Source organism: Melopsittacus undulatus, chromosome 6, assembly GCF_012275295.1.
Source record: "Melopsittacus undulatus isolate bMelUnd1 chromosome 6, bMelUnd1.mat.Z, whole genome shotgun sequence".
Taxonomy (NCBI): Eukaryota; Metazoa; Chordata; class Aves; order Psittaciformes; family Psittaculidae; genus Melopsittacus; species Melopsittacus undulatus.
This window is the reverse complement of record NC_047532.1, coordinates 15759622-15786219: the sequence shown is the minus strand read 5'-3', so window position 1 is coordinate 15786219 and position 26598 is coordinate 15759622. Positions and strand designations below refer to the sequence as shown.

Below are 26598 nucleotides of genomic sequence, written 5' to 3'. Positions count from 1 at the left end.
ACAACCAAAGAAAAAAATTGATAAAAAGCATCTCCCAGGGCGTACAAGACAGAAAGAAGATCCTGATGACCTAGCTCCATCGCCAGACTCACATGTCTATGCTTTTGATGCTCCCCTTTTGCATTCTCCCAAATCTTTTTCCTAAACTGGCCAGTTCTCAAGAAGCACCCAAGGCAGCAAATGGAAATAATTGCACTCCAAGGAAGCAAAGATTCTAATCTCATGAAGCTGGTGCAAGGGATCTCTCCCCTCTGACAATTAATTGATGGACATTCTTTAGCACCTTTCAAGACCACTTTCCAAAGGAAATCATGCTCTCCACCCACCTGTCCCATCTGGGAACTTTTGAACGTATTCACTAGTTTCAAGCAGGTCTGACAGTGTTAATAAGGTCCCAAAGACTGGGTCTAAATCAACAGCCAGGCAGAGGAAAGGGATCCAAATTACTACCCACCTTGGTTAAAGGCTGCATTGCAAGTGTAGTATTTTATACTCCATCCAGCTGACTTCTGGCCAATGATCTCACAACTACCCACAGCATATAATTTACTTTTCCTTTGATATTACCTGACTACCAGCTGGAGAACAGAGGCAGAGCTGACTGTCTACACAGAGTCAAAAAAATTACACAGGTGCTACAAAATACATGGGAAGAACTGGAGACAGTGCCAGAGGTAGGTGAGATGCGGGAAGCACGGAGGGACAGGGCTGAGTTACTGCAGCCACTTGGATGAGGCACAAATTCAGTAGAAATCAGGTTTCATTCTGCCCACAGTTCACAGAACATGTTATTATTCTTCTTCAGATCAGGCATGGATAAGTATGGCTTTGCCAAATGGGAAAAGCAGGGCATGTAACTGTACAGGTGGTATTTGACATTTAAATTTAATCTTTACACCTCAATTTACCAGCATGTGGTAGTAATTCACTGGGTTTCTATTACCTCTAAGAGCTTTAGATATGTCCCTGGTGAACGTAGATACCATAGGAGATTTTTGCTTGTTTAAATTGCAGGATCGCTTTGCCATTACATTTAGGTGCTACTTTTAAGTCAGTTGTGGGTTATACCCATTCAGTCTGTCACAATAAACTTCAATGCCTACACACCAGTATGTTGGAAAAGGATGTTTCAGATGCTGTACCCCCTCAGTGTCAAGAACAGGCACAAACTGCAGTTTATAGAGCTGTGACCAAATTCTTCCTTCTAAGAAGGGCATATACACAAAATATCATGTACTGAAATCTCAGGCTTTTCATATATCACTTTCAGGAGCTATTCAAATCACGACTATTTATCTTGAGTTCAAAATAGAAAGCATTTGAAGACAACAACAGATAAACTCACAAAGTAAGAGGCAAAGTTCCTTATCATCCATTAATAATAGATGTGAGCATGACGCTTTTAAAAATTGTGGGTAACAAACTAATCTGAATAATAACTGACCTAACAGTAGGCAGTAAACAGTGTAACTGCGTTTGGTACATTGCTTCAATTAGATGTGTTTTGATCTGCATTGATGCTTTAATTGGAGGCAAGCCTCCCCTTTCATCTAGAATTTATGACTTCAGGGAGATGATCTAGCCTTCAAATTATCCTTGTTTAAGTAGCCACTAATTAATCATCATTTGCTATCCCAAAGCTACCAACTTTATCTTCAAAATATGCAGAACTAATCTCCACTATGAAACAAGTATAAACTGTAAAGGTAACAACCACTTTGATTTTACTAGCAAGTTCTTTGAAACTATTCATCCACTAAAAAAGCCTAAGAACTGTTTTTAAACAATTGGTTATATAGTTTATTGAAGCTGCGATAAACAACATTCTTCAGACCCCAGTTTTCCTTCCAGAATCAGATATTCAAATTACAATATTCAGGGATACCTGGGTGGAAAATTTTGAAACTGGAAATTGATTGGTTTTAAAAAAATTAGTGTCTGCAGTGTTATTCCGCACTATTTTCACTGTCTTTTACTTAGCTGCTTAAGTACGATGGCTTATTGCCCTTACACACAATTACAGCTCCTGTTTGCACATACAGGGCATGTACAGCTCACCCCCTCTCTGCTCACTCTGCTCCAGTGCCACTATTCTTGCTTTTAAAGCTTCTTTTCTTTAGTATTATAATTCATATCAGCATTCTTACTTCCTCCACAGACAGTTACACTTGTGCAGTTATGCGTACAAGTACCTTTCAGTAATATAAGAAATACTTTTAGTTATTAGGAAACCAGTTATTTCCATCGATTGTCAACATTTCCCTCACCAGCAATATGACAGTATTTGTTGAATATTCTCCTATCGACTAGAGGGTAGCAAACCAGCTCCTTCCTCAGACAGCCTGAAGGCACTCTCTAGTCTAATGAGAAAGCAATTTCAGCAGTTCCAAGCAAGGTGCACAGCTGCAATCCCAGGCTCAATTACCGGGCACCCTCTAGCGGCTACTATATAAAACCCATATTTTGCTAATTAAAGAGCCCATACAGGTCTGCCTTTGAGACAGGGCAGGAAAGAAAACAAGCTAAACTAATCAAATTGTAAATTACTTTGTAAGAGTAAAGATTCCACCTTCTATAAAATGACATTTCATTCTCAAACTTTAGCAACAGTCACTGACACGTGAACACTCACCATTAACTACTTGACTATTCAAGTAAGTATTAAAAGATAACCTGCTCCATTAGAGAAAACTAATTATAAGATGACAAATGACTTTTTTTAATAATTTAAGAATTTTTAATAAATATTTTTATTCAACTTTTTCTCATTTTCACACTACATTTTTGTTAAATTAAAGTCATCACATCTGGGAGATGTAAAAATCTAGTGTACCTAAGTGGTACCTGTACCACACTTTCTTCTCAATAAGGATGTGCTGAGATACTTCATCCCAACACTTCCTAGAGCAGTGAAAATGCTTTGTATTTACCAAATGCAGATTCCTGCAAGGATACACATAGCTTCATAAAAACCATACAAAATCAAATCACACAAGCAGAATTTATGGCTAAAAGACTTACCCAGAATGACTTGAAGAAGGAGGAGGCAGGTCAGGTGTTAGAACATAAAGACTATTGTTTTTTGGCAAGTGTAGAGTTTTTAAAACAGTCTGAAAGGAGAAAAGTCATTATAAATAACATGTCAGAACTGATGTTTCATTTTATTTCTTTTAATTATTGATACTCATTAACAATACCACCAACTATTTTGCTTCAAGATACACTTGCTGCTAACTTCATAACATCTTTTTTGTAGGCAGGCCATGCTAAATACATAGCCCACACAAACTAAAGTCATTTGTCCCAAAATTTTTTGCAATGCTTAAGAGTTCCTTGTATGCCACCCAAGACATCTAACACTAACACTCACAATTTGTGCATTGTAATTCCCACCCACATATGCTGAGCTTGAAACTCTGAATTTAGTTAACTGAAAACACAGTTGAGAACTTACACTATCATCTACATCTCCAGTCTTCCACCCTTTTAACAGCATTTTAGATGCAGGAACCTGAAGTTCATTTTCTAGAATATGTTTGATATCTCCTAAAGAGAAAACAAATAAAATATGTAAGATATAGATACCTACTGCTTTATTTCAAACAGCACTGAGTTACAGTTAAAAAGAAAAACAAGAGTAAGGTATAATTTACTATGAAAACCGCTTTTAGTATAGTTACCCTTGTAACATGCCCTTCAAACAGAAAAGACAAATGAAGGCAAAAAAAAAGAAATCACATAAAGCACAAATGACTGGAGAATCATGAGGATCTGATGTTTTGGGTACATACTTGTCTAGTTCTACACTGTGTATTCTAGACACACGTATTTGCAGATGCACGCTACCTGGAGCAATGGCCTTTGCCAGCAATAAGGAGGGTGCATATTTTTGATCCCTAATGCCATTATTGTTAGTCCTGACTTAAAGAACTGGAGTGTTCACACAGTTTAGCCTCTCTGACAACTTTTTTAATGTTTTGCACATATCAGTGCTTTCTTCTTCCTGTAGCTATTATAGTTGTAAAATAATTCAGGCTGCAAGGCACATCAGAAGCTCATTCAGCCCAAGGCCAGCTCAGAGGTCTAATTCAACCAGTTTAGTGAAGGATTTGTCCAGCTGACTCTTGAGCACTTCCAAGGGTGAAGTCTGACAACTTCTCTGGCCAATCTGCTCCAGTACTTCATCACTCTCCACTGAAAAAGAAGTAAAAATCCTTTTATCTAATGGGAAATTTTCACATGGCAAACTGTGTCCATTGCCTCTCATCTCACTGTCATGCACCTCCAGGAGTCTGGCTCCATCCTCTCCGTGTCTTCCCAACAGCTACTTACAGACAGAGGTAAGGTCTCTACCTCTCCACTTCTCTTTCCCTGGCTCAACAAATCCACTTTCCTGTGCCTCTCTTGTGTTGCCATGCACTCCAGGCCCCCTGCTATCCTGCTGGACTGACTTCAGAATTTCAACATCTTTCTTGTACTGGAGACACCAAAATCAGATGCAGTGCTCCAAATGCAGTCTGACAACTGCTGAATAGAAGGGAATAATTATTTCTCTGGATCCACTGGCTACACTCTTGCTAACACAGCCTAGTACCTGGCTGGCCACCTTCACTGCAAGGCTGCAGTGCTAATGCACCCCTAGATCTTTTCTTTATAAGCTGCTTTCTAGCTTGTCAGCCCTGAGCCAGTTATCAGATAGGACATCAAGGAGCTATCCTATCCTGCATGCAGGACTTCGACTTTGCTTTCTTTGAAGTTCCTCAGGGTTCTGTCAGCCCATTTCCCCAGGCTGTCCAGGTCCCTCTAAACAGCATTCTTGCACTCCACTTTCTCTGATCTGATATTCACTGTGAATTTGCCACAAGCACTCACCTTAACAATGAGGTTTTTAATAAAGACATTAAGCAACACTGGCCCAAGGACCAACCCCTGAAGGACATCCCTAAGCTGTCTACCAGTCAGACTTTCAGCCCAGCAGCCCAGGCTATTATCTACCTCCCTTTGCAGCCCATTTATCCAGCCCTTATCTTAGCAATATTACTATAAGAATACTACAGCAGAGTATGTCAAAGGACTTACTAAAGTCAAAGTGACATCCACTGTTCTCCCCTTGTCCACAGAGCCAATCATATAAGGCAAATAATATTAATTAAGCACAATTTTCCCTTAGCAAATGCATGCTGAGTGTTTCAAATCCCCTTTTTTTCTTTCCTCCACTCAAAAAAGGCTTCCAGATTTTCTCCATCATCTTCCCACTGACCAATTTCAGCAATCACTATTGAACAGCAGGCTCACATTCCCGTTAGCCTTTCATGCTGATGGACATAGAGAAGCCCTTCTAATCCCTCGGTGGTTTCAGATGCACCTGAGCTTCGGTCTTCCTAACCCCAAACCTGCACACTGCAGCAACATCTCCATATTCCTCCTGGGTAATAAGCCCATCACTACTTTCCACTTTCTCCTTACTTTCTTTTTGTATTTAGCTTGGTCAGAAATACTTTGTTCTTCTTTGCTGGCCTTCTGCCATGCTGGCTCCTTTTTCTACATGTTGGAAGGAACTGTTGTGCTTTGAAGAGGTTGTCCTTGAAGACCAACCAGCTCTCTTGAGCCTTTTTGCCCTCCAGAACAGTCTCTCATGGGATCCTGCCAAGCAGATCCCTGAAAGAGTTAAAAACTTCTTTCCTGAAGATCACAGATGAAATTTTACTGTTTACCTTACTCCCTTCAGGACTTTTAACACAAGGCTGCATCTTTATAGGCCAAGATAAAGACAAAAGTTTTACAATGACTATTTCTGCCCTATAGCTCAACCATTTATACCTGCAAGAAGTTGATAAGCAAAAATAAAGTACTACGGCTGCAGAACTCTGTTTTGATCCTACTTTTGTACCTGCTTTGCATGGATGCAACTGAGTGCAGTGGAAAACATGCAACACTAGGCAAGAATTCAAACTAATCACCACAAGGTGGCACCAGCTAATACCAAATCGAAGGCTAAAAGGCAACTAAGGATCAAAAGTTTCAATTTCAAAATTTCATGACAGACAAAAGGCTGCAGCACTGAAAATTGTTCTGACCAACTATTTCTTCATATAGAAGAAATTTTGATCTGCATAGAGTCTGCACTAAAAATGCAAAATTAAAAGTACTCTTCTTAGCAAAATAAATTAACTCCCAGCTTGGGAAATGTAAAAAGTAACACACTCTGCAATACTAACGATAGAGTATTTATAATATACTGTTACAACATGCATCAGCTTTAGGATAAAGACAATAGAACTGATAAAAGAAACCTTAATTTGCACAAAACCAGTTATTTTTGAAGAATGCAATGATGATTTTCACACTGGAAAGAGTTCCTTTAATCTTGCCACTAATCCTGCACAGAAAGAGATGCCATACAGTTTCAAAAAGAAAATGCCAAGGTCATCCTCTTATTAGTAGATTGCGTCTACACTAATCCTACTCCAAATTACATCTTCATGCCACAACTTCATCAGTAACTTCCATTTTGTTTATGAAGTGAGTTCATAAGAAAACTAGATCTCAAAATGAATATTTGATAGATCACTAACCTTTACAATGGATTAGTGAAATTTTGCTTTTTTAAAAGCTGCAAAGAGATCTGAAAATAGTTTGTAGCTGTGAAGGCTGCATTTCTTGGGAGTCTTCCTTTTGGAAATGTTTTTGGTTGAGTTTGCTTTTTCTTTTTTTGGATTTAGACTTTTGGGGTTGGGTCTTTTTTGTTTGTTTTTGTTTTAACAGTTTTACCACAACAATTTTCATTTTATCTTTACAAATCCTTACCAACTGTGGAGCTGTCTTCAAGTACTACATCCACATTTCTGTCTCTGTACTCAACCCTGAAGTCAAGCATTCGAGGTTGTCTTTCCACTATTTGTCTAGATGGCACTACATGGCGAAATGCTGAGGATGAGGAAGGAGTTGAAGAAGCTGCTGTAGAATGACTTGTGGGGCCATATGCTGGTCCATGTAAAGTCTCTCCACCATATTCACTGAAAGATATGCAGATAAAAAGGCTTAAATAGAACAGCTTGATATGTTTAAATAAAAGTCAGCAAAGCAAAATGAACAGTATTAGTCACTTACTATGGTCTACAGCATATACCTCTTGAATAAACTACATAGTCATATCTGAAAATACTGGTTTCTTCATAATTAGAACATAACTTTCATATCATCAATATTAACACTTCAATAACTCAGAAGTGATATAGGAGAACAAACAAGCACTTAATCCACTATTTCAGTCTACAGTTCACTATGCAATTACTACCAGAGTTATCTTGATGAGAAGGATTATTTCCTGTTCTGGGAGTGCTGTCACCATATAAAAAATTGGCACCATAGCAACAACCAGCCTTCTACATCATTGGGTTAGTATCAAATGGAAGTGAGAATAAGAAATAAAGCTTAAAACACGGCATATGGATGGTACCTTCCAATACCAAATTGGTGGAAAATAAGTCAGATGTGAAGATAGTACTTCAGGTAAATACGATAATGAGGTATATATGGCAAAAGAATACCTAAAAGTACAACAGTAATGCAACACTGAATTCTAGCTTGCCTTTAAGTTCAAAATCCTTCAAGCCTCCTGGACATTCATATATCTCCATATATTCAGCATTACAAGTCAGAATACTCTGGGAAACCCTCACTACCCAGAGGCACCTCATCTTCCTCAGTGAATCTCTCCACAAGCAGTATATAACTGGGATTAGAAACAAAGGTAACAAAACATGAGATTTCAGGAATATAACTCCAAGCCAAGAAACCTATAATGTACGGAAATTGAATTTGGAAGGTAAGAAACTTCACAGGGTAAGCCTAGAGCTTTCCCTTGAGGATGTTCTTATCAGGAAGATTGTCTGGGCAGTTACAGGATATCACAACAGAGGATGCAAGCTAAAAATGTAAGCACTAAGAGAATGGAAGCCAAGCAAAGAAGGATTTAGAAATGCTGAGATGTAAGTTGCCTCATTTTCATTTTTAAACATGTATTCTGTCCTTGAAATACCGCAAGATCTCTCTATAGAAATTATCCTTAAAGCAAGTCAAATCTGTCATCTAGAGGAAGCCTGAACTTAAAAAAGCATCAGTGTGGATGGCATGCATGTCACAGAAGGGCAGAAATTATACACAGCTATTGCAAATCCCATCACTGTGCCTTCCACACTTGAAAAAGAACAATGCATTATGCTTGTAAATGTATTATTCCTGTAAATTATGGAGCCCCTTATCAGAAGTAAAGGAGCCCCTTGTTTTACATCAGCAGGTGCAGAAGGATGAATTCCCAGCTACCAAGACCCACACTCAAAGACCCTTGCTCAAAGGTCAAAGATACACTTCAGAGGTCCAAAGAGCACAGGAAATAGCCTTATTTTCAGGATTTTAAAAAAAGCATAATTATGGCATGATATGTCATTGTCTGAAATCTGATGGCCAACTACAAATTAAGTACTATAACCTTTTTGTTAACAGACCCAAGAAGCAATGTATATCCTTATTTTCAGGACTAGATTTCTTTGTTATTTACTTTTTTTAAGCAACACAACCAAATCATAAAACACCAACAAATTTGGTTAAATTATTTCCCCACCAATAAATTAATTTACTTCAAGACCAATTGTATTAATTCTATTTGATTCCATCACAAAGGCATTCTACATATCTGACTGGCAACCTCTAATGGAACATAAAAAGCTTCACAGCAGTAAAATAAGCCTCATCTGAAAACCACTGGAAACAAGGCTGCTAAATCTTCTGAGCCTCCTTTTAAACCACTTCCATTGGAAGGAAAAAGAAGATTATTTGAGACACATTTGACTGTCTAGTGATTTCTAAAAATTAAGGAATTACTGTGTAAGAAAGCTGGAAGTGGACAATGGAACAGCTTTTCACCCAAGTCAGGTGCAACTACTCCCCAGCTCCTTCCTTCTGACCAAATGGGTCCAAAACTGCTTGTATTCTGAATACAAACACTTTGAGGTCAGGACTTAGTAACATAGGTAAAAAGAGTGCTCAACACAACCGAGACTTGATCTCAACTCATCTAGGTAGGTCTTACAGTGACTAAACATCTAGCAACTTTTCTGAGCAAATGAGGTTTTTCCTGAATCAAAAACTGACTATTTAATGATAGCTTTAGTAAGTACTGACAGAGATGCCAAAACACCACTTCACTTCCATTATGGATCTTTTTTCCCCCTCATTAAACTTTTTTAAAATAGTACATTGAGTATTTTTCTGAACAAAATTTTAAACACTATTTTACAGTCTCTCTAAAATAGCTCAGTTCTTGTTCTGCTGTTTGCAATTGCCTCGTCGGCATTGAGGAGCTGGCGCTTCAGTGACTTCAAGACAGCCAAGCATCAGTATACAAACATAAGTTTCATTCAGAAACTGACAGAAAATCAGTAAAGCTACTTTTAGAAGGAAGCAACTTGGCTTTGTCTAACACAGTATCTGCTACCTCGAATTCAATTTAAAATAAATAAATAAATAAAACACACAAACCTCAGAAAATCCCCACAAAAATACAAACGCTTTAGGCCAGGGACAGGGAAGCATGGAATAGCAATACCTTTAAAAATGTCTTTCAATATAGCAATACCTTTAAAAATAAGGGAAAAGAAAATACTTAGCCAAGAACATCTTGCAAATTTTTAGATACTGGAGGTGGACGTTGTGTGTCAAGTCCTGACACCCAAGAAAGCACACCAAAATCCAGACTTTACAGTAACACCCTGCAGAGAATGACCCAACAACCAACGAATTCAAAACAAAACCTAACTAATCTGGATACATGTTTGAACAGGTCCTCCATCACTATGGGAAAAACTGAACGTTTAATCCACTGTGCCAGGAATAGAATCTGTGGCTCCAGAAAGTGCTTTAAAAAGAGAATTACATCATCTTATCAGGATTCAGGAGCAAAAAACATAACTATTACCCAGCATCATTCCCTGTGTGTACTACTCCAGCCTTCTGTACTTACCTCTGTAGAATGCCGTTTTCTTGTGGTATTACACCATTTATAGCTGCCTGAAAAGAGAAAACAAGTCCTGAGTCAAGCATGCAGAGCAACAAAAATAAATCAGAACTTCTATAATGTTTTAAAGAGTCATTAGCCTGCTTTAAAATATGTCATAAAGTGTTCTCCATTCAGTGACTAATCTTGGTAAAGGATATTGTCATTGAAGTACCTGCATCAAATAAAAATCGTATTTAAGTGAAAACGAACAAAACTAAAGCTCAGGGACCTGTAGGCTTGTGATGGATTGTCCAGGTGGAATGCATAGGAATAAACTGCACAGCCCACACTCTGTAAAGCTAACGCTTTGTACGCTTGGTATATACATACAGTGAACATACGGCTTTCAATACATCAAGCTAACTGTGCAGACGAGGCAGCCAGACAGCACGTACATAGAAAATCTAATGCTTCCCAGAAGTATCAGACCTGCACAAACCTTTAAACCTGCACAGCTGTACATACACTGCCTGCTGCAGGCCTGATGTGTTCACGAATTGCTGGGGTCAGCAGAAATAGCTACTCAACAGCATACATGCCTTGATCACACCTATGACTTCCAGACAACCTTCTTCTAGCTCACATGTACAAATACCATGCAGCTTCCTAAAAGACCTCATGTGGCAGGGAATTCAACAGTCAAACAATCTTCAGGTAGAACTGAAGTATTTTTAAAGTAAGATTTATGCAGTTTAATATCCCAGGCTGTCCAGATCATCAGAATGCATATATTACTGTAAGTAATATTTTGTGTAAGTACAAACCTGGCAAGTTGCATTCAGAATTAGTTTTATCTGCTGTTGCAGAGTTACTACCTATGAAAATATCCTAAGGAATTCTATCTCATATTAAAATACATTCTTTTTAAAAGAGCCACAATGTACACCAGTTTCAAGTTCAAAACCCCACTTCTGGTAAAACTGTCTTCTCAACCTGTTACAGCATTGCTCCAGTCTATGTTGCAGAAAGGTCTGATGCATTTCCAGCACACCTGACACTATAGAAGTTAGTATAAAATATGAAATTATATGTAAGTCACTATGAAGGAAAAACCTGGAAAGGAAATAAGACTTTCTTCAAGGATTTAGAAGACAACTTATATTTCAGACTGCTTTATACCACCAAAAAGGTATTTTAAAATCATCTCATTGCTAGGACTTCTCAGGTTTGAGGAGCAGGAAAAGTGATACCATGTGAGCTGGTGAAGAGGACTCATATGTTTTACTCCTCAGCTGATTAAAATTTGTTCTGATTCTTGCTAGAAGATATGGGAGTAAAGATGTCAGAATCCTATCTAACTTCAGACTTAAACCTAGCCCAGCAGTGGGCAGATAGGGTGGAATAACATAGGAGGAAATTTCACAAGGAATGAGAAAGAATTCAAAAGAAAGTCTGAAGAGAAGAAAAACAGACTTCAAAAGACTAATTCTATTTCTGTTCTTTGATGAACTTTATAATCACTATTGTGTTCACAGGTATATATTTGTTAAGCTTAACAGTGAGATTAAAAGAGAGCTTGTAGCATCCCGCTGATATCCATTTGCTGTTGTTCCAGCAGCAATTAATGCATTTCTACTATCACAACTCATAATATCCACTGTCATGTCAGATATATGTGACCTGTTGGCCAGGTGTAACTGGTGAACGGTGTCTGGTTGTTGATGAAGAGAACACTTGTCGTGGTTTAAGCCCAGACGTAAATCAGAGCCATGCAGTCTCTCTCTCACTCCCCCTCTCTGTCCCCCACTCCCAGAGGGATGGGGAGGAGAATCAAAAGAATGTAACTCCCACTGGCTGAGATAAGAGCAGTCCAGTAACTAAGGTGTAACACAAACTACTACTGCTACCACAGGTAACAATAATGATAAGGGAAATAACAAGGAAAGAGAATACAACCGCTCACCACCCGAATAGTGATCTCACCCTTCTGGGTAACTGCCCCCAATTTTACATCCTGGCCATGACATGCTGTGGTACAGAATACCTCTTTGGCTATTTGGATAAGGTGTCCTGCCTCTGCTTCCTCCTGGCTTCCCATCCTCCCTGGCAGAGCATGAGACTCACAAAGTCCTCGGTCAGAGTAAACATTACTGAGCAGCAACTAAAAAACATCAGTGTTATCAGCGCTGTTCCCAGGATGAAAGTCAAAACCACGGCGCTGCACCAGCTACTGTGAAAGAATAAAAATTACTGCTATTGCTGAGTCGAGGACAACACTGATGTTTAGAAGCTCAGAGATTCCCTGGTACTCCAGGAGGCCAAAGTCATACACTGCAACTGAACTATGGACACTCATCATCTATCAACATCATTTTTACAAATTGACATTTAAAAAAAATTGATGCTTAAGTGCTTAATAAACACAAAAAAGTAGATTAAATCAGTATTTAAATGCTATAGTTTCTTTATCCCTGAATACATAAACATGATTTTTTACAATTTCCATTAATAGTTAAGGCTACATAATATCAGAAAGTATGACTGCTAAACTCAGCTAAGTAGCTATGATATTGTAATAAGATTTATCCTGTATCTAGAAACAAATATTGCATAAATAATAGCAAAAAAGCAGACAAGGAAAAGGGACACAGGTATCTATAAAATACAGCAGCTACCCATGAGGCTGTATCAAATTGCAGTGAAAACAAAGCTTCCTACCAGATCAGTTTTAAATCAGCTTATCCACCATGCATAGCAAGAATCAGTGGTTTCTATTTAACAATATGTCTCATTTATCATCACTGTGGTTTTTGCAGTCATATAGAGCTCTTGATCATGTTCATCTAATAAACATCTAGGAAAGAGTGGGAGGTTTTGGTTTGTTTGGGTTTTTCTGGATTTTCTCCCCCCTCGTACTCTTCAGGAACATTCATTTCATTTTTGTCAACCAACAGGTAAATTTGGTTAAAAGACAGAAATATCCTTTATTTTGCATCTGTAGGATAGAGAGCAAATACAGGTTTTTATACCACAGGACCTGCACTGATAATGATCTAGTGGTGCAACAGAATTCTCTTTACTCAGAGAAAACGAAGTACTTCAGCTATGAGGAAATATAACAGCATGGCATTTCCACACTTCTCCTGTCAAAGCTCAGGTCTCAGAGTCTTGGAGGATTAAATCAGCTCAAACTTCTTCTAAGCCTAGTTAGAGGGGTTAAATACGATAGAGGCTCCAAGCTATTTTCTTTAAAACTGAATAACTCACTTGTTCACATCCCCAGTTTCATAAACTTGATGACATTTAAGGGGCGCAGTAGTAAGAAAAAAACAGCAGCAGCATTATGTACTTTTTTGATGGAAAGACCTCTATTAACCACACTGTAAAAATAAAGACTCTGGACACTGTTTGTTAAGCAAGATAGAAGACTAAAATTATGTAGACAGCAAATGGTAGCAGTGCACATGTAGATATTGCATAAATATTAAATATCCATGTTCTTACACGACATCTATAAGTAGACCCTGCAAAGAAAATAAGAAAAATGAAAAACCATCTGCTTTAGAATTTCACAGGAGGAAGGTTGTGACTATATAAAAAAAGATTAAAAACAACTTTTAAAAAGAACAAGTTATTAAGACAAGATTTGTTCCAGGCTGTTCTTCCCCAACGTCAGTCCCCTAAGAGAGGATCAGGTCTCTTACGGTTAAGCAAACATTCACAGATATTACTTTTTTTTTGTCTTTCCAAACAGGGATCATTCGACCATCCAAAACAGCCTGTGCGACTGCTATACAGTAATTTAGAAGATGTATTACCCTGGAAACAATGTGAATAACTGGCACATTAAATCTACTCATGGGTTATTAAATATACCATGTCTGGCTCAGAAAATTTCTCCAGCCATCAATAACCTGTTGCTGAGAGTGCTATCAGGGAAGCAGCACTCCGTGCTCTCACTGTTCTCACACTGTATATCCACAAGTCAATGGTAGATACTGGTACCACAGCTTTAACAGGTTCTAAGATTTTTCCCAAAGCTAAGAATCTCAAGCATGTCTCAGTGCTATCCATACACAAACTCTAGCATAACACTGTTCAAACTCAGAACAAAGGGATAGAAAGGGGGACATCATTATTTTTTCAGTGACAACATTCAAACAACTACAATTTATTTTAGGGAATTACAAGCCAAATTTAGTTATTCTTGATTTATACATTTTGTTTAGCGTCATCAGCCATATCCAGGAATTGACATGGTCAAATAATTGGACCTGGTTTGGACCAGACTGACATCCAGAAATAACTTCCAATCTCAAGTGCTCTGTGACTCCATCATCCAGGAGTAGAGGATATATTAACAAACATTACTGACAATCTTGTTCATTTAAATGACTGGGAAAACAGGAAGATGACAGAATACTGGACTGAGCACCAATTACAAAGGTTCAAAGTAATAATACTTTTCTTAGTGTTAGTTTCAACAGCAAGCTTCCAAATTACAGTATCAAAATATATTAATCCAACTTTTTGTTTCCTGGAAATATAGGAAAGAATAAAGCAATAAGGTTAATGAAAGGTTACCAAATTCATTAAGAGTTTGGCCAATGCAGTAACTCTGCAGTATTCTAAAGACTGAAATTATTTAAGTGCCTAAAGAATGTTGTGAAGCAGACTGTGAAATTTAAAGCTTTTCCTTAAGGCAATATTAATGTAAATAGCTTAGTTCTGACTAAATGTGACTATCTTTTATGAGTACAAAACAGTGTCAGGAAAACCAAGCACCACCATTTCTTAATAAGCTGGAGCAACTACGCTAATGCCTTCTTTCAAAATACAATTATAGTACTAACCATTTCAAAGCAATTAAGCATATCTTACAGTGCCTCCCATCTTAGGGTAGTGAAGGTCCTATGAAGAATTACGGACAAAATGTAGTATTTTAGATAGCACAAACATTAAACTCCTGAGTTTAAAATTCTCAGTGATCATCACTCAGTTTGAAGACGGACTGGATTTGCCAATCATATTATTTAAAAGCAGAGGTCTACATATTGACTGTATACTCAAGAAAGGTAGGGAATTCCTTTCTTTTCATGAACTACAGACAGGAGGTAGTTTTTAGATTTCCAGAATTTGAAAGTGATGTTTATACAAATTATCTTCAGAAGTCAAAGCAGGTCCAGGCAAAAAGTGCAATCGGAGGCTTTTGCAATGGATAAAATGGGTAAAGATCCTCCTCTGTGGCCACCTTTGTTCCCTCTCCTTTCCAGTCTCCACACCACAGAATGGTTTTGGCCATCAGATACAGACCATACCGTAGATATTGTTCTTTGAAACCTTCCCCATTCCAACCCCTATAACAATGAAGAGCAAAAGCTTTTACAAAGCACAACATAAAATCAGCTTTACAAAACAGGGTACTAGAAAACACATCTCTAAGCAAAACAAGAAAGCAAGTTCAAGCAGCATGATACTGGCAGATCAACCCTTTCAGAAGAAGAGGCTAGCGAGATGTAAATGCCATGCACATGTGGAAGCTGCATGAGTTTCATTGAGATAAATAACCATATCGGCTTAATACAACCAGGACAACTTTATGTATCAATCAGCTCACACAGAATTCAAAAGCCTTATTTAGGTTTGACTGAATTCAGCAAGCAAGACCATTTCAGTCTACTTATTAAAGGCCACGCAGACTTTACATTTGTTTAGCTAAAATTTGAGAAGGTTTACATTAAACAAACACAATACACAAATGAGACACAGAGTAACAAGAACTGCCATAGCAGATTGATTAATCCAAAATCCAAAGATGTCCAACCAAATTGTAACAACTGCTTCAGAAAGTAACAGGGAAATATAATGGAGTAATTTGCTCATAGGGCATTTCCTTCCAACACCCTCATTTTCTGTAGGTCTGACATGTCCAGATTTACAATAATTATAATTTTTGTGGTATTCAATGTACTGTAACAGCCTCATAATTCAAATATTTCATTGTTTCCATAAAACAGTAAGAGCTGTCTTGGAGAAAAGGATTCATTTATTATGACTTTCAAGAATCTATATTCTTCCCCAAGTGCTACAACTCCTACATTTTACTTCTGGTTTAAAAAAGTCTGGTAATCAAAAAAACAAACCAAATCATCAAAGTCCTGCATTTCATGTCTTTCTTGCTCATTTTGCCTTTTCTTTCTATTACACATTGAAAGTTTCCTTGATATAAAAACAATTTATCTCAAATCACAAATCCAAAGTTTAGCCCACACCGTTTTCTCCATTAAAGAAATAAAGACAACTCCTTGTCTTAGAGAAAGGGGTGTTAGCAGCAGGACTATGCTTTGAAATATAACCTAAAAGTGGTTGTTTTGTTGTTCCACACTAAGCAAACAGAAACCTATTTTAATATTTGACTGACCCTTTCAGCATTTAATCTTAGATTTATTTCTCAGTCTGATTACACAAGTGACTGTAACATCAAATCCTACGTACAAAATCTCGCTACAGAGCCAATATTCCTCTGTGCTATCAATTCATCGTGCTTAAATTCAAGCAAATTAAATCTGCTTTTTCAAAAGCTAAAAGTGTAATGAAATACACTAAAAGGCCCGCATTAAACAATCTGTAACGCACTAGAAAAAATACTTATCTTTTGTATTATATATTTCCACATCATCAAAGGGTCATTTCTACTACTCTGTTTACAATTCTAATTCCACTGCAATTAATTCTACTTCTAATTTGGGCTAAATGTGATATTGCCCTTGAAATACAATATTCTCACTCTAATTTCATTGCTTTCACATGATAAATTGCTTATCCTAAAGATTTTAAATCCATTATTTCGTGTTCAAATAAAAAAAATGGATGATAAAACTCCAAATGCTTTGTACAATGGGGAGCTTTAAAAAACGAAACCAAACCCAAAACTGAACAAATGTTATCCAGAGAGGAAAACCAAATAATTAAATGATAAGGGATAAAGAAAAGCATTAGTAAGATAAAACATGCATGAAAGGACCAAAAAAGCGAAAGTAAATTCAAAATTGCTTCCAACGTATAAATCTACTTAACAAAGGAACATACTTTTATATACAACAGTAAAGCAAAACAGGAGAAGTGCAAAGATTTATTAGTTCCTTTTGAGCACAGAAGTATTTCTTACAATGAAACTAACTTGCAGTGGTTCTGCTGTGTATACACACACACACACATATATATAGTAAATGTTTTGAAATAATGCTCCCCTAATACATTTCTTTTTGTTAAATACTAATTTGGCCTTGTATTTTCAACAGAACTGATAATAACAGGTAATGCCAGATGCAGACGTTTGTTCTGACCTGCTGATACTGTGGTTACAGGAAACTGGATAAAAAGCAAGTAAGACTATGCAGAGACTTTTCTCGATCCATTTACAATAAAAAAGGTAAAAAAATGAGAATAAACAGTAGAATTTTCACTAACTGATGCTGACAAAAACATACTGCCAAGTATCAGTCAATTACTGAGGTCAATCTGGATTAATAATAAAGGTTTGCTGGAATCAGCTGCAATACAATCCCTTCTCTATGCCCCAAGGCCTTGAGACTGTATTATAAGATTCCCAAGCAGAGGAAGATGGTTTCTGCACAGCTTTATGCAACCATCAACTCTTGCCTATTACAGGCAAGTCTGTGAAGCACTATTATAAACAAGAAATTCCATAAAACCTTCTGCAGAAATACCAATTATATTAGACCAGAAGCTTTTTACAAACAAGGTACATTATCACTTTCCTACATACACAGCTACTTTGAAAACACTGCCTCAACAAGTAACAACTGCTGTAAGTTCTAAAAGATATTTTTCAGCTTGGATTTTTAAATGAATGCAATAATATTCAAATTTTAAAAGATCACTAATAGTGCCCCAGTTGTTATAGAAGAAACCTCTACCTTTGTTATCTCCAGCAGGCTTTGCAATGCAAAGAAATGAGTCAGCTTTTTCCTGTAGCTTGTGTTATACTTGCTGGCGTTTCCCCAGCTTTGCAAGTCTCAAAGTATTTCCAAGTGCTAGACGTGAAGTTACACCCACAAGGTTTTTACAGAATGCCAACATTTGTCCCCATCGTGGTTAAAATTTAACCAAAAACTGTAATTGAACTACAATGAAATGTCTTCTATGCATTCTGCTTTATTTCAGCTTGCTTTCTTTACAGCTAATGTACTTCATGAAAAGCTACAAAACAATAGAATCGCTAATAAAGCAAAAAATTAACATTTCATCAAAAAATGCCACATGAATATATTCATACAGATGATTCACTTCATCAGCAAGAGAGCACGCGTTGAAATAGTTTACAATTAGCACTCTAGATGTGGTTTCCCATTTCTCCCTACTTCTTTGGTGGCTTCAGCAAACTTTTTCCTGTAGCTCCTACAACATGCCGAAATGCACTAGGAAGCCTTTCAACAGTTACATATACTTGCATAACCCTGGGGGAAAAAATACACATCTTGCACAGTTCTTTAATTTTATATTGTCACTGCATAATTCCCCAAACAAAGCACAACCTCTATAATAAAATCATAACTTGATGTTTTTTCCTAGAGTAATGAAAATAAATAACATGAACAAGCTTATTGATCAGTATCTATCCAAGCTGAAACTATTTCAGCAGGAATAAAGGAAAATAACCTACTCTGAACTATCCACTTTTTCATATAGAAAGGGAGAGGAGTAGACTATGATGCATCTGCTACCTCAATACACATATATGTACGGTGGTGCTAGTCAGGAACATCACTTTTTACACTAATACTGCTTGACCTTCTATATTAACAGAATGTAATGCTTATGTTTGATGTAAAAACATATTTTTTTACTCCTTAAAGTGTTAAGCTAGACAGCAAGAGAGTCAGATAAAACAAAGACTATGCCTGAAAAATACCCATGTACTGAATTCTCACATTTCTACCTCTCTCCTTATTTTATTTATTTTATTTAAATTACTTAAATCTGAATGACAACACTAAAATGAAGAGTTTAGGGGTTTTTTTAAATCATTTGTTGTATAACATGATAGGTCTTAGCAAGTACTACTAGGAGTAAAATCTCAGGACACAAGACAAGTCAAGAAGTCCTAGAAGTACTGCCCACAGACTAAGGCCCCTTCATTGAAAACCTGTAATAACATCAAACACCTTATACAACAGTTTTCAAATCACTTCAACTTTAGTCAACAGGCTACCTGATCGCTAATGAATAATAAAAGAATAATTATGCAAGATTAAGCTTAAAAGCTTGGAAACCAGAAAAATCCCAAGCCAAAGTAGGTAGCCTACAACTTGTCTCTCCTTATGCTACCCTGCTAGTGTTGTAGCAAGCCAGGTCTTCCAGGACCAGCTAAAGAGAGTTTGTTTAAATAAAACTAGGGCAGAACTCTTAAGATATTCAACAGTATTTTAAGTAAAACCATTTTTAAAATACTCAGCTTTGAAAACCTGTTGGATCTAGATGACTCCTAGTTTCTGCAGTAAAACTTTTCACAATTAAGGGTCACTTGGAAAATAGTCACAGCATTGGCACCAGTGCTGTTTCTTAAATTAAATAATTTACTTTGTTCCTACTCATACATTCCCAGCATGACTGCATGAGAGACAAATCACCTGTCAAACACACATTTGTAAGATGTATGCAATTTTCAGTGCAACTAGTGTCACAGAGGAACATACTACAAACTCCTCACAGATACCTCATTACCAGTCACTTCACTATTAATATATTATAGAAACTTGCTTTTAAATTCAAATGCCTCAGGACAAAATAATGGTAAGCAATCTTCACAGAAATTGCCAATACAGAAGTAACAACCTCTGATAGCAGGTATATATAAAACATATGACAAGGTGGGTAATGCATCCATATAGTTTCAGCGATACTATCAGGCACTACTGTGATCCCAGGTGCTGCTTTCTGGTTATACTCAGAACACAAAACCCTATCACAAGAAATGAGTCTTTTTCCATCAACAGAAATCTAAGTTTATTATTCCCATTGCTTGTTTGATCACTATGCAAAACTTAAGGAGCTTATTTCTGAAGTAACTAAATCCCATCTGTTATTTGGAAAGGAGAGACACAGTTTACTTTGTATTGTTGGCAGCAAAGTTTTACCTAAAAATCTCCTCCGCAATCTTTCTGGACAGACATTAACATTTCATATGTATCATCACAGCAACATGGCTACAAAACACAGCCATAAAATACATAATCACAATCCCTTTATTATCCCCCAGAGAATAAAGCAGGCTTTTTCTATTAGAAAAACTAAAATTCATAGTTATAAACCAAAATAAACTACTTCAGATTAACACTATCTCTTTAATGTCTACAAAATTATCTAGTAGACTGTAAAACAACTATTACACTAGCTAAAATTGTGAAGGGATGACAGATACGGATTTCTTCAGATACTGAAGAATTATTCCAGTGTAACAGGAACAAAAGTGTACTCATCTACAAGACACTTTGCCCAAGCTACAACAGTTTTACCCCACAGGTAAGATATATACCCCATTACATCTTCCTTCAATCAGCAATATAAGAATTAGCCCCTTCTGATGAATCAACAAAACTGCAAAGCATATGTGAAACAGCACTAAAGAAAACATATGCTTAAAGCCATGACTCTTAACTGCCTTAAACCCAAAAAACAAATCCCTACCTCCTTGAGAGCCATCAGTTTTTTCATCCTCCCAAACGACTGCCTTCAAATCAAAGGGCAAAATAATTCATGCATTTAAGCCTAATTCATGGTTTCCATCAAGCTGCGAACACATCCTTTGGCCTCCATCCATTTAAACATGGTAGACCAAATGAGCCCTAAATACAGTTAGCCACCTACCAAATAAATGATTTTATAATGTTAACGTTTTAGCAGCATCTTGAACATAGGAGACAAGAATGACACCGCACACACAGCACCAGTTTCCCACAATGAAAGCTCCAGTCTTCCCAAGCTCTGAGGCTGTCAAGATTCCTTCTGGGAAATAAGCACTGCATTTCAGCAAAGGTGCAGTTTCAAGAAGCTAAAACTGTTTTCACAAATTCCTAATAACCTCTTTCAAAGCTGAGACACAGCATTTCAAGCGTGGGGGAAGAAGAGTTTGTATTCACCTGCCTTAGGACCAAAACCAGCAAAAGACAGAAATCAATTGAAGAAACCAAACATCCCCCTGGGTCTAGTACCCAATTTAGCTGTTATTTGTTGGGGTATTTTGAGAGTTCTTTTTTTACTTGAATAGTCCCAGGCCAGATCTATGGCAATCTAAAAGTTTTGGGATAGCAGACTACAGCTGAAGAAAACCATTTCAGTTGTCAAATCTTTCTCTACAGACAAGCCAGAGACTGCTCTCTTCCCTCCTAGGCTCGCTTTTTACAGGGGAACGTTATGAACCTTAAAGATCCTTGGGTATTTACACAATTATCAGCAGCTACAGCTTTGATTACAGCTTTCATGGGTTTCCTTATAAAAATCACAAGATGTGGCAATGTTAACATGATCCAAGCAGTTTCTCAACCTCCTTTGAAAGAGCAAAGGGTCATCTAAACAGGAAAACAAATCCAAAGACCACCTCAGGCTTTTTGGGGGAAAAAAAGAAAAAATCCAAGGAACCAACCTATGCAATAAAATAGCAGTTTTACTCAAAACAACCAGAAGTTTAGAACATACAAGTTAGACATTTGCTACTTTTATTGTCCCTTTTGTAAACTGGTTTCTTTGCTTGCATGCGTCAGAATGTGTATGTGATGTTTTTATTGGGTTTGGCTCCATTTTATTCTAGAACTGTAGCTGCTCTGTTGACCACTTTCTGATGTCTAACAGACCACTTGCAGGCAACCGACCAAGACTGATGCAGACACACAATGGGATCCACTGCAACCTGTGCTCTCAAATTCATGTGAAATGACTCTCACAGTAGCAATGTATTAAACACTTTCCTGCATCACCTGAGGTATTGACTACTGCCCTTACTCTCAGTCTCAGAAGAAAGCAGTTTGGATTTGGTAGGACCACCAAGACTGGTCTACCTTGCTGCTAGCAGAGACAAGCTTCCCTCATTGAAGCATATTACTGAGGTGACAAAGCAGCACTGATATTCTACACTCTGCAAGTAAATTATATTTAATTTCATTTCCTCCACATGTATCAGTGGTGGTGTTTTAATAGACGGATGTGCCTATAGACCTGCACATTTCATAGAGTCTTCAATGTTGAAAATACACAAAAAGGAAGTACGTTTCACTTGAGATGCACGCATTCAAAAGTAAATAAAAACAATTAATTTAGTAATCATAGGGGGTTTAAGAATTAGCTAGTCTTCTCTGCTACCACACAGCTGCATGAAATACACAGCATGCATCTGAGCTTATGCGAATACACAGAAACATCACTTTGGGACCTGCAAAAAGCTGGAAATACAAAGAACAAGAAATCAATGATTTTTGCAGGCAGGGACTGTTAATTTAACAGGAAGTATATTCAAAACTTCCAAAAGTGCTTTCTGTAGCCCTTTGTAAAAGAAAAGTTCATAAACAATTTAACTGTGTCCTACTAGAAGAGATTAATGCTGCAGCTGGACACATAAGAAACCTGCAACTCCTGGATTTCCTGGAGAACAAGACACCGTGTCCACGGGACACCTGCACCAGTGGGATGCCTGTCCACCAACACTAGTTGTCATTACCTAGCTCAGAACTTCCTTCTTCCTTAGCCTTGCTGGCAGCAGGTTCTGAATGTAGTCAGGCAACTCAGTGCAGTAACAATGAGCATAAACTAACTGAGCTGACAATAACATGTTTGACAGGACACCACGATCCAGAAGAGAACACCTGTCTAAATCAAAACTTGAAAAGCTCCTTAAAAAAAAAATATCTGGAATACAAACCTCTGGTTTCCACAGGCAGATGTAACTGTTTATTTGGCCATACGGAGAATGTTGCTAATACACAGATAAACCAGTGCTCCTAATAGTGAAAACCCCTCAGATCTAGTCCTAATGAGAAGCACACCATGAACTCCTCACTAGTCCCATGGTGAGTGCTGTCAAATGTGTGCCATATTCAGTATGCAATTCTGAAGTAAAGAAAACAGCAGGTCAACAATGCAAGATAAAAGGGGCCAATGTGATGAACACTACCACCATAATGTGTAGTTCTGGTTCTCCAGCAGCTGAAATACAGCCTGCTTGGAATGAAACAACAGAGCTGCTAAACATATGTCAATACTGTCCCATATTTAAGGAAAAGAAATGGCCATGTGCCAAACTTAGATTAATCACCTAGTTTCTGGAAGCAGGCTAATTCAAATCAACCAAAAAACATGTACAATGAGATACCACATCAAAGCTTTTGCAGAGCAAACCAGTTACAAAAACAGACAAAAGACATCATTAGTGTACTAGTTTTTACCAACTTGTACTGAGATTTACTACACATTATAACAAAAGAACTAAGTTAATGGTTTTTAAGCAATAAAAGATACAAATAACAGATTATTGATAACTCTCGAGAGTCAATGGCCCACTTTCAGCCTACAAATCCCATCTAAACTGGCATCTCCAACAGAAATAAAGAAAAATTGCAAAGTTCAATTTTTTGGGTTTGTTTTTTAACTTCTTTCCAAAAAGACAACATTATATAGAATATATATATATATATATATATAAACACAAAATGGAGACTTATCAAAAAACTTGTTGGACATATAACTATTTTTAAGAGGCTTTAAACATAGAGATGCAAAAAGCCCTTATTTTCTGTGTAAGTTACACATTTGAAAGAAAAACTGTACTTGAGAGTTGAAGCTTTATAAAAACAGATGTTTAAAATACACAATATCTCATTCCAAGGTACAGAAATGGTTTTTGTTAGCTGACTCTTGGAAACTGTGTACAACAGGAACTGCAAATCATCACATTTCCAGGTGCATTGAATTGCTGGGTTTCCTGAAGTTATACTGTGCTTCTACCAGGATACAGAGTAATGAAGACAAGTATAGCAGGAAGGCACCAAGGTAATTTTAAGAACATATTTTGAAAATGGAAAGCAGTTATTTTGTAATTATTTATATATATATACATGTTTACAGTGAAATTAATAGGGGATAACACCCCCCCTTTATTTTGATGAAATCTGTTTTCTTCTCAAAGTGGTGTTAAGCAGTACCTACATTATGTCTATTGAAAAAGACATGAAATAAATCCAAATGGTCATATTGGAAAAAGCAGAAAATCAAGCATGGTGAATCCTGCTTTTCATTCAAAAAACCTGTTCTGATTACCAGTACGGAATATAAAGTCATGCTATATATGAAGGATTTGAGGTTTTCATTAAATCTGTGAAAGGCACAGAAGACCAGGTTTCATGTGCAGATGCAATCAATTGATTTCACGTGAGCAAAGAGCTATCACCTATGTAATAACTTCATATATATGAAGGTTCATACTGTGTAAATTCAAGTAGATTACAGAATCTGTCATTAATAGGTCATTTCCTTTAAATATGTACCATCATCAGAGACACTTCAACAGCCACACAGTTGGAACTTTCATCTTTTTATTTTATTGGTTTTAACCCAGTTTAAGATATATTTACATTGTCATTCTTACCTGCACATGCCAAAGCAGTCATCATTTTCATGGGCAAGCTATGAACCCAGACTTCACAATGGACAAATTCCTAACTTCTGTTACTTCAAATGTAAAAATGATTGTAAATTAATAGGGCTCAAAGAAATGACACCAGGAAATAACATATCAGCAATCCTGGCAAGCTTAAGAGGGCTGGATTCATTTATTGCAGAACAGTTTCATAAAGATGAAGGCCTGAAGAGATCATTATATTATCTATGTTGATGTTTCAGATCTTCTGTGACACACAAAATATTTCGTCGCCCAGCCTATAATAAGCCTAGTAATTAGGCTACAGTGTTCTAATGGAGAAAAAAATCTCAGCTGCTATATATGCAGCAGACCACCACAAAGGCCAAGTCATATGCAACAGTGGGGAACTAATTACCGACAAGGTTAGACTTCATGATCCCATTAAGCAATTCATACACTGTTACTGCATATGAATTCCTCTGCGGCACTCTTGTGATCAATTTGATTTTAAGTGGTTGAACAAGGCCTAGCAACCAAACATTTATGAAAGACAGCTTCCTATATCACTTCAAGCATCTACAAACATGATTTAAACACTGTAAAGCATATACGACTCTGAGATGTTTAAATCTGATTTAGTTCCAAGTCAAAGACAAATTAATGGCAGCTCATATTGTCTTGAAGTATCCTATACAGAGGAATAGACATGAAGACTTCTAATTGGGAGTGGGTAATCTTTAAACATTCAAAATTAGGAAGCTGATGTTTCAAGTTCTAAACTGAAGAGATTTCACATGAATTCTTAATAAGAAACAAAAGTGGCTAACAGAAAAAATAAACAAGAAAGGAGATCCTTATACTTCACTCAGGACTGGCTTTGTTTAAAGGTAAGACCAAATGTCCAAAAGATTCAAAACACAGTGACAGTCACTGAAGTAACAGGAAAGACATCAGTGATATTTTAACTCTTCACACTAAAATCTACTGGCAACACCAAATAAAAAAAAGAAAACAGAAGTATGTAGAAAATAAGCAGCAGGAATACTGCATCAGCACAAAGAAATCCTCAAAATTAGCTTACACAAAAACACAGTCCTTATAAGCATGAAATTAGAAGCATGTGAACTATACAACCTCTGCTGTTTGTGTATGCGCTGATGTACTTCTCTGTCAGCCTATGTCTGTATGTACTTCCCAGTTTCTGTTTTGGGATCCTTCTACATTCCAGCTCACCAGGCCTACTTGCTCTTGGTTGTTCTGTCTGAAGTCCATGAGGAATAACAATGCCCTGGAGTTGAGTCTCATAGAGTTCAAGAAGTAACAGATGTTCCAGGGAATTTTCAACCTGGTCCCTAGCACAGCCTCTCAGTTCCCAACTCTTTCCCCCAGACAGGAAAACAGAACTGAGATCAAGAAGCCTGAGCAAAGAGCAAGAAAGAAATCTGTTCAAGACAAGAACTTCCCTAACTTCTGGTTTTGTTTTTTTTCCCCCTAATGCTGCACAAGTGCCCTGACCTTAGGTTGGTCACATTGTAACAGGACCTGCTTAGCTTTCTACTTCAAATTACCCTGGGTGCCCCACAGGAGCTTTCCCAAATACCAAGCTCAGATTTAAACTTCCAAAGTCACAGAAGTAAAGGAATACATTAAAAATAATAATAGACACACCCAAAAAATCCCACCCTGAACTCCCATATGACACCTGTATGACAATATCTGACTATTACAGGTCATGATTATCAAAAACTTGAACTTGAAATAAGCCTCTGTGCACAAAACAGAGTGAAATTAGAGAAGACAGTGATGATGTTCTTCCCATTTACCTGACAGATGGGTGGTCAAAGGATGACAGAGAAAACCCTAACCAAAAGCATCACTACTTCACTACTGCCCTTATGATTTGTGAACCAAAGTCCTATAAACCTTGTTTTCCTTACAAATCCAAAACAAT

At 37.2% G+C, this 26598-nt stretch overlaps 1 protein-coding gene across 1 annotated transcript in view; it reads right to left on the bottom strand.

The window, feature by feature from the left end:
- FAF1 (Fas associated factor 1) overlaps window positions 1–26598 on the bottom strand; it is a 174106-nt gene that overhangs the window by 123472 nt on the left and 24036 nt on the right. The window contains exons 3-6 of the mRNA XM_005151116.3: window positions 10022–10068; window positions 6808–7016; window positions 3455–3546; window positions 3022–3110 (exon numbers count right to left, since the gene is read on the bottom strand). Coding sequence (XP_005151173.2) covers window positions 3022–3110; window positions 3455–3546; window positions 6808–7016; window positions 10022–10068 — 437 coding nt within the window. The remainder of the gene's footprint in view (window positions 1–3021; window positions 3111–3454; window positions 3547–6807; window positions 7017–10021; window positions 10069–26598) is intronic.